Source organism: Pleurodeles waltl, chromosome 12 (genome assembly GCF_031143425.1).
Source record: "Pleurodeles waltl isolate 20211129_DDA chromosome 12, aPleWal1.hap1.20221129, whole genome shotgun sequence".
NCBI lineage: Eukaryota > Metazoa > Chordata > Amphibia > Caudata > Salamandridae > Pleurodeles > Pleurodeles waltl.
The window spans coordinates 271,132,137-271,147,047 of record NC_090451.1 but is presented as its reverse complement, the minus strand read 5'-3'; the positions used below and the strand labels follow the sequence as shown (position 1 = coordinate 271,147,047).

General features: G+C 44.4%; 1 protein-coding gene across 1 annotated transcript in view; it reads left to right on the top strand.

Annotated features, from left to right (window-relative positions):
* Positions 1-14,911, top strand: part of MBTPS1 (membrane bound transcription factor peptidase, site 1) — a 353,237-nt gene that overhangs the window by 242,981 nt on the left and 95,345 nt on the right. Inside the window, exon 15 of the mRNA XM_069215792.1 lies at positions 1,198-1,313. Within this exon, the coding sequence (XP_069071893.1) occupies positions 1,198-1,313 (116 nt within the window). The remainder of the gene's footprint in view (positions 1-1,197; positions 1,314-14,911) is intronic.

Here is a 14,911-nt window from a genome sequence, read left to right as displayed (position 1 = left end):
TCCTCCTAATTTAACAAATTTTCCCACCTGTGCTGCCACCAAACGTGGGGTCAGGACCAGGGGGGTTGGTCATCTCTGCCTTTTGGAAAGACCTGGGTCGTGTTACAAAGGCGGCAAGGCCTTTGAAGCTCGCCACCTTGTAATGTCCATCCTGCCTGGGAGAGGAGGTCATACCTCTGCCCAGTGCAGGCTTTTGTCTCAGGCCTTCAAGAGCTCTGGCTCTCACCTTGGTTGGCCAGAAATGTGTCTACGGTGGCTGAACTGGTCAAGACCAGTCAGTCAACACACTAGTAGTTTGTAGGTTTTCAGGGAGCACCTCTAAGGTGCCCTCTGTGTGCATTTCATTGTATAATAAATCCATCATTTGGGTCAGTGAAGGTTTATTATTCTGAGATGTTTGATACCAAACATCCCAGGATTCAGAGAAGCCATCATGTAGCTGGGGAACTCGTGATGACCAGTGTCCAGCACTTATGTCTCAGAATCGACAGAGACATAGCAGGGGCATATCTGCTTATGCAGATATGGCCTCACATGTGCCTGGATGCACCCTGCTTTAGGGTGACTTACACCTGGCACATGCAGTCTGTTAGGGGACCTGACACACAGGGGTGTGCGACAGGTCATGTTTTCAGTTTAGCCTGCACCACCACTTGCAGTCTGCAATGGCAGCAGTTGTGTGAGTTTGGTGGGAGATCCCTGAGGGTGGCACAATTTTTGCTGCAGCCCTCAGAGACTTTCCTTAGTACCCCAGGCCCTGGGTACCACAGGTACCATTTACTATAGACTTACAGTGGTAGCTAAAGAGTTTGCCAACTGTGCAAAACAACTGTGCAGTTTTGGGGAAAGAGATCTGGCAGTGGGGACCTGGTTAGAAGGGACCCAGTGCACTAACAGTCAAAATCACCCCAGAAACTATGCAAACATTGAGGGGGGGAGTGGTGACCATGTCAAAAGACGCACTCTCCTGCAACTAGGTATATCTGACTTGAAGTACTGTATGCAGATAAGTAGTTGGTTATTTTGCAGGAAATGGATGATGAAATGTTCAAACTTTACTTGTTAATGTTAGTGTATGTTAAATGTAATATGTTGTTGTGAAGCCTTCAAGAGTTCCTTTAATCTCTGCATTGTGCCTGTAGTAAATTGAGAGTAACCTTTTCTCCCTATTTACTGGTCACTGTTTTTTTCTGTTAGGAATGGAGACCACATCCATACTAATTTCCGTGACATGTACCAGCACTTGAGAAGTATGGGGTATTTTGTTGAGGTCCTAGGCTCCCCCATTACATGTTTTGATGCCAGTCAGTATGGTAAGCTGTCCCGTTCAATTTAATGTGATCTTTTATAGCATTGTTGAATATCTTTGTTGTTAACAACTGCAGTACTAAATAAAGAACACCTCGTAGGTGAACAAACATCCTTTCAAAACACAACAGTGCATCAGGTACAGAGATCTCATAGAGTACATTAGAATAAGGCATGCTTCAATGATGTACTTTAAAACTTTCACTGACAGCTAGTTTACTAAATAGATTCGATTGTTAGGTTCAGCAGCAATTTTATTTTGCCAAAGCCTTAAAAAAAGTATGTTCAATGGCATGTGTGGCTGTCGATACACATGCTTTGCATAAATCCGCCATCTTGTGTTGGGTCTGGAGTGTTACAAGTTGTTTTTGTTTGAAGAATCTTTTTGAATCACAGGATCGAGTGACTCCTCCCCTTCGTGATAAAGCACATGGAAATAAAGTCCATTGTTAGATTGTTTTCTCTCCGCCATGGGGTTTGGATGTGTGTTCCTCTCGCTCCAGTTTCTCTCAGCTCGGTACACTCAAAGCCGTTCTTTTCCGTCGTTCAGTCAGCCATGGTATTGTATTTCGATTGGGTTTTCAGTATATTCCGTGGTCGGTCTGAATTCCAGCTTGTGGAACCAACTCATGACCCTTTGGGGTGTACTCACCAATCTCAGGCCTACTTCTACATGTGGTGTCTGACTATGCAGGACTAATGGAACCTACTCCATTTCGGTTTTGCCCTCAATGTCATTCCCCACACCAGCCAATATCTGGTGTCTAATCTGTGTTTGTCCTCTGACCACAACATACAGAATTGCGATGCCTGCCGTTCCTTTCAATCAAAAAAGACGCTCCGGGACAGAAGAGGTTGTAGCTGGAAATGGCGGCCAAGAATCTGGAGGACACACCTGATATCTTCGGGGAAGAACACATGCAGGAGGAGCCAGATCAAGAGGAGGACTTCTCCATCGAGGACTCGGAGTCAGATGTACAATCCGACATCGAGTCAACCAGTGACTTCAGCACAACCTGTGAGTAGAATAACCCCTACTCTCCAAGCAAAAACTTTGAAAGGGCCCAACAAAGAGGTCACTGGACCACCACTGCCTTCAGGCCATGGCCAGATCCGAAAATCTCCTTCGGATGCCCCCCGTCCCCGTCCCCTCACCGCACTGGCGTGGCATTGAAGATACCCAGTACCAAAACATCCCCAGCATCGAACTCTGGTTCGACCGGTTCACATATAGCTTCGGGATCGAGCCCAACCATTGAACTGAGTGCTTCGGCATCAACCAAAAAGGCCTCAAACTCAGCTTCAGAGCTGACCCATTCGCATCGACCGAGAACTTTGGTGCAGAAAATTTCAGAACACACAACTCTGCCTCATAAGGACTCCAGTCAAACTTCCTACACTACTTCACCAGAGGAACCAATTTTACAGGTCATGGACACTCGTCAGCTCCACATTGTTGCTTCTCCCCAGTTCCATTAAAGTTAACCTTTGAAGATGCTGTGGACTCTTCTCCACCCCCAAAAAAGGCCCCCAAGGACAAGGCTCCAATTCGACCTCAGCCTTCTGCTCCTCGATCTCCAATTCTTTTTTCCACCACTCCGCCTTCACATTCTCCTACACCTCCTTATAAACCACAGTTTTTCACCACAAGGCTCACCCTCACCTCATGATGACGACTTAGGTGACGCACCTCATGATCTAGATCCATGGGATTCATTTGATCCAGATCCCATATTTCCAAATAATCCAGATCTATATCCTGCACGTCCATCACCACCTGAAGCTTCTACATTATATCAGCAGGTGATAGCAAGGGCAGAGGCATTCCACAATGTCCAATTAAACACTGACTCTGTTAAATAGGATTTCTTCTTTGACACACTTACAGGTACACACAAAGAAAGTTAATTCCTCCCCATGCTACCCGGCATGCTTCATCATGCTGATGACATTTTGAAAGAAGCCGTAAGGTCCAGAGTTATCACCCCTAGGGTTGATAAGAAATACAAACCAGCACCTACTGACCATCTGTTTATACGTGCTCAAATCCTCCCGACTCTATTATGGTCAGCACTGCACAAAAACCTGCTAATAGCCAGTTTACAAGAGATTCACCCCCTCCTAACAACGAAAGTAAGAAAATAGATGCAGCAGGAAAAAGAGTAGCAACACAAGCTGCCAATCATTGGCGTATCACCAATACCAAGCACTGTTAGCATGGTAGGATAGGGCCCACTGGGACGAAACGGAGGATATCCTTAAGTACCTCCCTCACAAAAGGGCACCAGAAATAGTGTAAGAAGGTCAGGCTATCACCAACAAATCCATTCGCACTGCGATAGATGCCGCAGATACAGTAGCATGTGGTATTAACACAAGCATCCTCATACACAGGCATGCTTGGCTTAGTTGTTCTGGATTCAAAACGGAAATACAGCAGACAGTACTCAACATGCCTTTCGATAGGGAACACCTATTTGGACAACACGTGGATACCACACTTGAAAAACTTGAAAAAAAAATCCTAGACAGTTAAAGCAATGGGGGCACTATTAAACTTGACACAACGTTGTAGTTTTTGTCGTCCACCTTTCAGGGGAGGCTTCAAGCTCTTTCCTTAAGGGGATCATACAGGAGCACAAATAACAAAGGCAGAGGTAAGGCATCCAACTCCAGAGGATCTGCCTTTAATACCAGTCAGTGACTACCTACTCCTTCAACCTCCTCACACCTCCCCAGTAAGTGGAAGACTAAAGACTTTTTCCCACAATGGTCCGATATCCATTGTCCGATAGCACCACAGACTAGTTCATCCTTTCAATTATCCAACATGATTATTGTCTGGAGCTCACTTCTGCCAGAACCTTACAACACTGTTAGCTACACACTCAGCTAACAGTGGATCTCCTTCACACTCCGGGGTTCACAATCAACTTTCAAAAATCCAATCTCCAGCATTTGCAGATACAACCTTATCTGGGAGCCATGCTTAATGCACAGTTAGGGTTAGCATATCCAAATCCAGCTTGAATTCAAACATTTCAAACCTTGATTTCCCAGTTACAGGAAGACCACACTTACACAGTGAAAACTGTGATGCGCCTATTAGAAACAATGGCGTCTTGCATTGCCGTCGCACCTCATGCCAGACTGCACATGCGTCCTCTACAAATAGTGTGTCTCATCAGTGGTCTCAGTAACAGGGTCATCTGGAAGATCTAGTCTTGTTGAACCGCCAGACTCACCGCTCTGTGCAGTGCTGGAATTTCACCAACCTCTCCAAGGAGTTGCCCTTTTTAGAACCTGTGCTTCATATCACTCTGACTAGGGACGCATTGCAGACAGGTTGGGGAGCTCACCTCCACAAACTCACAATACATGGTCTATGGGGTCCCAGTCACCAGTCTTTACATATCAAGTACCTGGAACTTCATAAGTCTTCCTAGCACTGAAGGCTTTTCTTCCAGACCTCTTGCACCAACTGGTTCTAGTTCGTACAGACAATATGGCAGCCATGTATTATCTGAAAAACCAAGGGGGGGCACGTTCATCTCAGCTGTTGCATCTTGCTCAAACAATATGGAAATGGCCAATTCATCACCACATTCACTTATCCCCCAGGCACGGACAACCAATTTGCAGCCCTGCTCATGAGGATGCAGCAGCAAGTCCACAAATAGGAACTCCACCCACAAGTCCTTCAACAGTACTTCCTAAAGTGTGGAACACCCCAAATAAATCTCTTTGCCAGCCCAGAAAATACAAAATGCCAAAACTTCACATCCAGATACTCACACCCTCAGTCCAAGGGCAATGCTCTATGGATGAATTGGTTAGGGATATTTGCTTACACTTTTCTTCCTCTCCCACTCATCCCATCTCTAGTTCACAAATTGAGGCAAACCTCTGTCACTGTGATACTTGTCGCTCCCACATGGGCACGTCAACCGTGGTTCACAACACTTCTGGGTCTATCACTAGTTCCACACAAGAAGCTCCCCAACAGGCCTGACCTTCTTTCTCACAATCAAGGACAGATAAGGCATCCCGACCCCCAAATCTCTCAACCTTGTGATATGGGTCCTGAAGTCATAGAGATTGGTTACTTAAACCTACTGCCAGAATGTATGGACATTCTGAGAGAAGCATGTAAACCTACAACTAGACATTGTTATGTTGCAAAATGGAAACATTTTGTATGTTACTGTCAACCTAAACACAATGACCCACTAAAAGCTTTGGTTCAAGACATTGTTATCTGCTACATTTACAAAAAGAAAAGTTAGCATATTCATCTATTCGTCTTCATCTAGCCGCAATAGCTGCATATCTCCAAAACAGACCGCACACCTCTCTATAAAGAATACCAGTTATTAAGGCTTACTTGGAAGGCCTTAATTGTCATTCCACCCAGAGTACTTCCAGCACCTGCCTGAACCTAAATGTTGTTCTTACTAGGCTCACGGGTCCACCTTTCGAGCCAGTGCATTTATGTCAGTTACTGTTCCTTTCATGGAAAGTGGCTTTCCTAGTGGCTATCTCTTCCCTAAGTCGTGTGAGTGCGCTTTAGGCTTTAACTTTAGAAGAACCATTCTTCCAAATTCATATGGATAGAGTAGTCCTTCAAACAAATCCTAAATTCCTTCCAAAAGTTGTCTCACAATTCCATATAAACCAGTCTTTTGAATTACCAGTTTTCCTTCTGCAATCAGACTTGGCAGCATAAAGAGCTCTTCACACACTAGATATTAAAAGGGCTCTCATGTATTATATTGACAGAACCAAACAGTTAAGGAAATCAAAACAACTGTCACATTTTCATTACCTAATAAGGGTAACCCAATATCAAAAAATGGTATCGCCAGATGGATAATCACATGTATTCAAACTCGCAATGATAAAGCCAAAAGACGGTTATCCATTACCCACATGGCACACTCCACTATGAAGAAAGGTGCTTCTGTGTCTTTTCTAGATAATATTTCCATAGCAGATGTATGTTTAGGTGCTACATGGTTTACACCATATACATTTACTAAGCATTATTGTGTAGATGTATTAGCACTCCAACAAGCCAAATTTTGCACTGAACACTTTTTCAGTCATAACACCTTTTTAGTCAACTGCAACTCCTACAGGCCAGCCACCGCTTATATCGAGGGACTGCTTTACAGTCTATGCAAAGCATGTGTCTCTACAGCCACACATGCCATGGAACAGAAAGTGTTGCCATGAACAGACGTCCACTGGGCAAGCAAGGCTTTACTTACTTATCAAACTGATTTATCATCTAAAGTCCATGTTGATCAGAGGTCAGACACTCTACATTTTGAATCTGGGATCATGTGTGTTTCACTATCAAAGTTTGTCCTATAGTGTAACTTTTAGTAATAAAGGCCCTGATTGGCCTTTGAAAATGTTACTTTTGATGGATACTTTCAGCTGAAGTTGCCTACCTTGTGGATTTCCTCAGTTGTCAGACTGGAACTGGAAACCTTTTCTGCACTAGACCTGTGTGATGGTAGGTGGTGCCAGCGGGCTTTGTAGCTACTCACTCCACACCAAGATGTGATAACACAAAGCTGCATATAGGTGCCTACCCCTATGCGCTACTGACATCATTCCTCTTTTTCAGCTCCCTGCGTCCCCGATTTGGAGTTAAGCTGCTACAGCTTTTAACACGTTATGTTGAAGTTTTCAGTCAAATTGAAAATATCAAACACTGTACAAAAGCATGTTTCTCCGTAAGATGACTGGTTTCTAACTGCATCATTTGCTGGAGCAGATGTTGGTCACAGACCTGCATGATATCTACCATTGGTATCTCAACATTAAACTGGGTTTGAGGCTATGCAACAATGCTCGCTGATGCATCCAAAGGCCTACAGTGAGGAAGAGGACAACCTCTGTCACTGAGCACAAGAAACCGAGGCAGTTCCGCTCCAAATTGTGATGCTGTTCCCAGACCAGTTCCAATTATTCATCTTACTGCAAGTCACAAGAACAAGTCAAAGATGAATGAAAAAAAATCCAAATGTAGTTCTTCGCCCTCTCAGAAGAGAGACTTCAAAGGCCCAAATCCAGATGTGATGCCAAATTAGGATGTCAATTAGATTCTGAAACCTATGCAACCAGAGGTTGCTGAGATAATCAACTCCACAAAAAATTGCAGTCTTCAAGTAGACCATGCTACAACTTTTCAAGATGATTGCTATCCCTACTGTTGCGCCTATGGCCCACCAGATCCGTCAGAGCCTCCAGTTGAATTTCTGCTCGTGGGTTCTTCCCCCAGTACTGATTGACCCTGTTAGACTACTGTGTTTCTTTATGTTTCTTCCTTGGTGTTGCGATCAGTGACTCCATTGGGGCCATCATCGGCTTCTGCTCTGACTGGTTCTGGTGCTGCAATTTTGATCTTCCCCTAGAGGTCGGTAGATTTTATTCTGGCTGCTTGCCATACTTTTACTAAGTCTGTATATTCTGTTTATTGGAAAAAGTTTGTTGCCAGATGTGAGCTAAAGCTGGTTGACCCTCTACAGGTGGTGTTCTGTTTGTTTTTAGCTTTGGCCTAGTAATGCTTTGGTGTGGGTACAAATAAGGGTTATATGTAAAGCCATTCAGTCTTTCTTTGTTTACAGAGTTAGCTTTCTTTATTTAATTTACCCATTGTTACGAGTTTGTTATAGGGGCTTGTTCACATGTTTCCTCCTGCTTCCTTCTTTACCCTACTATTGGACTTTTAACTTAATCTTGACCTTGATGTGTCCTCCTTTTGAGCTTCTCCACAGCTGTACACTTCAGCTTTTGACCATGTAGATGTTTTTTATTGCATAGCGGAATGGTTTGTCTTGAAAAATCTCTAAACGTTTGAAAGCTAGGTTTATGTCCCACGAACATCAATATTGTGGTTCTGGAGGTATTGATAGTCTCATTGCTTTGTGCAGCCTATAGACCAGAGCGTGCTTCCCCAAAGGCGCTCCTTTGGAGGGTAAGTTTCCCTCCGAAATTGCAGATTCACTGTTATTAATCATGCAATAGGCTAGTCCCTTGTCTAGTAACTCTCATAGAAAGTAGGTATATGCACTGCATCTGCCCTCACAGGGTCCATATTCTGTCCCAGACACCACTGGACCTTCTTTTCAAAGTCAAACCATACTGTTAAGTCATGGATCCTGACCAAGCCCTCCTGATGACGTATGAAGCCTGTTCAAAAGTTCCTGGGACATCCTGGCATCCCCTGTAGTCCACCACAGCATCAATCAAAGGGTCCTATCGAGCACAAACTGATGCGACCTGCCATGAGCATCCTTCATAATATTCAGACTTAGTGGAAGTAGGATTGAAAATCTGAAAAACATTCCTGAAGAACAGGTACCTGTTTATCTCTTTTCTGCACTGAGATGCGGCATTCACACAACTGCACTAACGGTGGACAGGGAACTTAGTGAGGTGCTGACTACACTCACACCGCACAACAGGAAAATAAACAACTGAGCTTTGGTGGAAAAGAAGTACAGAGGCCTGTCCATGCAGTCCCCTGACACACAGCAGGTGGTGGAGCCTTTGGGGCACATCTCGTTGGTCATACAAGAGAGATCCCAAAGACGTCACATTGCAACTCCGGCCTGTATCTGCTGGGTTAAGCCTTTTACCTCAAATCACAAAGGAAATACATAGCAGGGTAACAGTTATTTCCAGAACCATGCTCATTTATATTGTGTAACTAGGCAAGGTCAGCCCATTATATCTAAGGGGGTATCGAAGTCCTTGACTCACTGATCATGTAGGCCGAGCGTTTCTTGACAGAGTCCATTCTTTGCTAAGGCTTACGGGGAGTTAAATTACATATCCCTCCACCAGTATAAGCAGTAACTGCTTCTGATCATCATTGCCGATGGACGCCGGGAGGCTATCGGAGAGGTGGCACAGGAGGGGCAATTCCTTCTCCCCTTGGATGTGGATTTTTTTAGACACAATAGATGTCACTGCAGAAGGTGTCTTCTTGTGCTCTGGAGCCCCTAGACAGGCAAATGTGATCTGAGCCACTAGGCGTAGTTTGAACCACTGAATGGGGGAGGGCTGAGGACCCTCTAGACCCCTATAACTTCAGGGAACTCAGAAGGATGCTTGTAAGCCTAAGGCCAGAACAGTAGTTCTCCCACACCACCTCAGGGAAACTCAAGCAGGCATTCCTGAAATGATGGGTGAGTTCCATGGAGGAACTACTAAAGGATGAGTATCCTGGGAGTACCCCTAGTGAAGATGAAAGGTTTCCACAACTGGTAGACTTCGGTTACAGGAAGGAGTTGGGGTATTCTAACCAGGACAAGCACTCAGGTGAGGAAACTGGCCAAGCTGACCTGTGCTAAAAGAAGGAGACCCCAAATTCCCAGGACTTAGAGCAGTCAAGTAGAGGGGGGCTGTCAGGCCCAAACAACATGGCATGTTAGCATGTGTAGACCCAGAAGTTATATATCACTTTAGGTCAGCAGAATGGGTCAGAGTGTTGAAAGTCCAGTATGTAGGCACGAGGTAAATGAACCCCCTAGATAGAGTTGAGGACCCACCTCAAGACAGACTGCCCAAGACCATTCCAAGGGGGTGGTTAAAGTGTTGCCGACTCCTGAAATAGATAGGAAACTGGCATCCCGTTTCTTCCGACATATTGTTGCGGTGGGTGCAAATAGTGATATGCTTCCTAGGGAATACAAACTGCACCCTCTCGTCAGAGAGACATTGTTCTCTATTGATAAAATTAGATGCTAAACATGAAGAGTTAACTACCAAAGAGGCACCACCAATGGTGTTTGGTGGCCGGTTCGAAGATTCTTTTATCAAAGAACTGAGTAAATTTGTGATGACCTTCTCATCCTTGGATAAGGCACTGCAGTCAATGATAAGGGTATTTGGCCAGAAGGTTTTTAAAGTGGGACTGGTAGAGGAAGGTGGTGCTCAGCCGGCTGCCCTTATACCACAACCTCCCAAACATTTCAGGGTAGAAGGCTTTTTTTATTCCCAAGTCCAAAGAAAATTCAGAGGTCTTTTCCAAATCAGAGACAACTCCAAAGGTCAAAACACCAGAGGAAACTTCTGTAGAGTATCTGATGCCCCTGGAGGAAACTCCTGTAAGGTTTATCTTTTTTGTTCCACCCAAAAGTGACAGGCAGGCTAGGGCACTTCCTACCAAAATGGAGGAAGGTAACGGGGGGCTACAAGGTAGAATTTATTGGGACTTTATGAGGAGAAGACCCATTCTTCCTTTTTTCCGAGGAAGATTTCAATCTTATAGACCTAGAGGTGAATTCACTACAGACCAAATGAGCAATAATTGAAACAACAGTACTCCAAAAAGGGTTCCTAAGCAATATTTTCCTTTTCAAAAAGGACAAAGGATGTCAACCGGCAATACATTTTAGAGTTCAAAAAGTGGCTGGTATATCACCCCTTTGAAATGGAAGGCAATCATCTTCTCAAGACCTGCTACCAAACTGCTGGATGGTCAGGTTGCATTTGAAGGATACATACCTCGCAAATCTGATCTTTGTACCTCAGAGAAGATTCCTACAATTTATGTGGAGACTTCAGGTGTATGAGTTTACAGTACTTCGTTTCGGTCTTTCCTACACTCCATGATGCTTTACCAAGGAGCTAAGACCAGTTATGGAGCTGCTCCGATCGAGAGGGAATCAGGTTGATAGTCTACATGGATGATATATTGTTGAAGAACTAGAACATTGTATGGCTCAAAAAGGATCTAGTAATGGCAATGTCGCTGCTCCAGAATCTGGGTTTCATACTCAGTGCTTAAAATCCAAAATCAAACATACGCGGATTACAGGCTTCTTGGGATTCATCATAGACTTGGCACAGCTAGAACTAAAGCTACCCCAAGGGAAGATGCTGCTCATCCAGAAGGAACTGAGGATAGCCTAATTGAAAGATCAGACCTCTCTAAAGCATCTGGGTTTTTGGCATTGTCTTTCCAGGCAGTCTTCCTGTGTCCTCTCTGCTACCGGACATTGCAGAGGCTGAAGGCCTTCCATTTGAGGAAATGTCTTGCATACGTTGCAAAGGTGAAAGTGGCAACAGAAGCCAAAATGGAACTTCAGTGGTGGTTGAGCCATATGAAACTCTGGAACAGCGGAGCCTTATTTGGATCCCCACCAGATCTAGTAATAGAATTGGATGTGAGCCTGTCAGCATGGGGAGCCTGATGCTGGGAGACTACCACAAACGGCCTATGGTTCAAAGAGGAGAAGCAATTGCATATCATCTTCTTAGAGTTGCTAGCAGGATTATTTTCTTTGAGACATTGAGCAAGAAACAAAGTCCAGAGCTCCATCAATTGAAGATGGACAATTTATCAGCACTTCGATACATATATTGCCTGTGGGGGACAAGTTTGAGACTTTTGGCGGGTCAGGTCAGAGATTTTTAGCACTTTCGTCCATACAATAAGAATTGGACACTGCTTACTATCTACTACGGAAACTCAGTAGGATAGCGGATTAGAATTCCAAACACTGAAGGGCTTCAGTGTATTGAAACTAAATCCAAAGATGTTCAGAAAGATAATGAACAAATTACATCCATGCTGGATAGTTCTCTTTGCTTTTTGGCTTGACCATCAACTTCCACAACTCTTTAGCTGGAGATCAGACCCAATGATGATTTTGTTAAGACTAGAGCCAGAGCAGGGTATATGCATTCCCTTAATTCTCAGTGATAACAAGTCCCACACTACAAGTATGCAGGCAAAAGGGGACATTGGTGTTGGTGAGTCCGCCTCTAAGGAGGTGTCCTTTAAATCACAGCACTTTTTCTGCCACATATTGAAACCTGGTGAATCTCTTTCTCAAAACGTATTTAAAGGGTTGAAACATATCTTTTAACTCCAATGAGTGATTACCCTGAAATCTCTGAGTGCTCTGAGGTCCAGAGCCAAAAAATGAGTTGCAGATCAACAGATACTTATGTTACTTTTCTATTGAATTGTACTCCTTGTGTAGCTTCTTATAAATATCTCTGTTTCATTAGGAAGTCTCAACAGCACGTGTGAGCTGGTAGTTGTGAATGTATCCCATCCTCCTGGTTCAGGATATATCGCATACTAAATGGTGTCATACAAGAACCTAAAATGTTGGTACCTGGAACTTGTGTTACATAGGCTATTAAGGTGGCTGATGGCCTCCATGCCCCAGTATGTAGATCTGTGGAAAGGTGGCAAAATAAGGAAATTGCCTTAGTAGGGATTGAAATTGCAAGTATTCAAGCCCTACTATAGTAGTTACCCTGACATAATCAGAGAGACTATTATCAGAGCTCTCACATAATGTGATTGCTTCCATAATTTGTCAGTGTGCTATATGGCAGCAAAGGGACAAGTAGATTTTTTACAGGACAAGTAGATTTAAGAAGTAACCTGTCCCATTGACAAGTGAATATTTTATTAAATTCTACACCCCTGCTGCCTAAGCAGGTGGACACACTGGTTGAAGCCTGCACCACAGGGAGTTTTCTAAGAGACATAACTATTCCTCTTGGTACCCTTCCTAAGTTTATACATCCCACTCTCACTTCCCTGGACCTAGCTGATCTCCAGCTCCTTGCTGAATGCCCTATGCATCTGTATAAGCATAAATATAAAGCAAAAGATCCTGAGGAATATTGCCATTGCTGTTGGTCCTATGCTTTTTCTGTGCAGCTCCTCTTTCGATTTCTGGAATGCTGATTTGGGCTGGTGTTCCCCTCGGGTCTTATAGAAGGTTGCTGTGCCCCTACAGTTGGGACATCCTGAAAGTAGACTGTAAAATTTGATAGAGGCTCCACTTCCCCCTAGTAATCAACAGAAAGTGCAGTATGTAGGGCCACTGATACTTGATGCAATCATCTTTAGTGATTGCGTAAATTAACTGGAACAAGATCCAGCACTTTTCACTTGCAGCTGTTCTGGATCGGAATAATAAATGGCCAAACATTTTGAGAAGTGATCCATCTAATGTGCCAGGTGAATGCAGATGCTATACAAGAAGATGGGGCTATTGGGGAAGGGTGTTTTTTCAGTTTCCTTAAGTCCATACCTTATTTTTCTCAGGCAAACTTTCAAGCAATCTTGCAGGATGTCAAATGTTTCTTTCTGTTGGGTTCTGTCTTGGAGCATTTGGACATTGCTGCCTTGAAGATGACTCCACTGCCTGTATCATGTACTTCCAAGCAGTTTGTTTCACTCCCTGGACATTGTACTACAGTATTATGCAAAATATTTTATTAGGATGACCAGTTACTTAAAAAAAAAAAAAATGTTAATGAGTTGCATCAAATTATTAATATGCAAAAGTGGTAGCATTGGTGGGTGCCTACTTGTATCAGCAAGGGCTGGATATTTACTCCTACTTAAAACAATAACTGTCAAGAGCCTGTCTATCTTTTTAAGAGACTACAGTTCATTGAAGCACAACCAAATATCTGGTTGGGGATGCACCCACAACGCTGGAAAGTTTTTGATTTTAATCAAATATCACCCTCCCCTCCCCTGAATCTACAGTCTCTCTCGAAAGCAGAAGAAGGTCCTTAGTCCACGTCCTTAGTCCTTTAGTCCTACAGGCCTCTCAATCTAGGTGATGCGCTTGCTCCCTGCTAGATGCAAAAAACGCAGCTGGGTTTGGCTTCTCACAGGGATCTGTAGTGGAAACCACAGAAAGCCCTGCCTCTGTCTCACAGGTGTTTATGATAAAAGTGCCCTAATGGGGGTAACCTCATGGAGAGCCTTGAGTTTATCACCTGCTTTATCGCTCTCCACACCCCCCACAAAGCCCAGAAGGTTGTTAATTCTGGGTCATCCGAATATGTTGGGGCTGAAACTACCTGACAGAGCAATAATTCTCATGACATCACCAGAGTCAGGTTTCTTTACTTCAACAAGTGAGTGGCTTGCTCACATGTGCTGGCAGACAGTGGATCTGTGGTACTGTACACATTTGGCTCTCACCGGTACATATGCCCAGAGAAAAACATCACTTACAACGCAGTCACTGCAGCACTAGGCATTGACCAGACTGCATGGTAACAGCAGAGAAAGCGGTCTAGGTGCCCGGGCGGAACAGGAAAGAGCAGAGGAGAGAGAGGTAAGTGGGGCCGGGTTTGTGAGGTGGTGGCTTGGGGTACTTTTTAAGGACAGGACGAGGGTTCAGGGTAGTTTTTAGGACCGGGCACGCAGGGTATGAGGTTGTAGGTAGGTGTTAGGGTTCAGGGTGGGGTGGAGAGGTGGGGGTAGTTTTTAAGACAGGGCAGGGTAGGTTTTGGGGATCAGGGCAGGGGGTTGTGGTAGTTTTTAGGACCGCGCTGGGTAGGTTTTAGGGTTTAGGGCCGGGGCGGTCAGGGTAGTTTTTAGGACAGTGCGGGGTGGTTTTATGGAACAGGCGGTAGGGGGGGTCGGTATTTTTTTTAGGACTGGGCGGGGTAGGTTTTAGGGTTTAAGATGGGGGTAGTTTTTAGGGCAGGGTTCAGGGCAGGTGCGGTGGGGTAGGTTTTAGGGTTCAGAGTGAGGGTGGGGGGTTGGGTAGTTTATAGGGCATGGCCAGGTTACTTTTAGTGCTCACGGCAT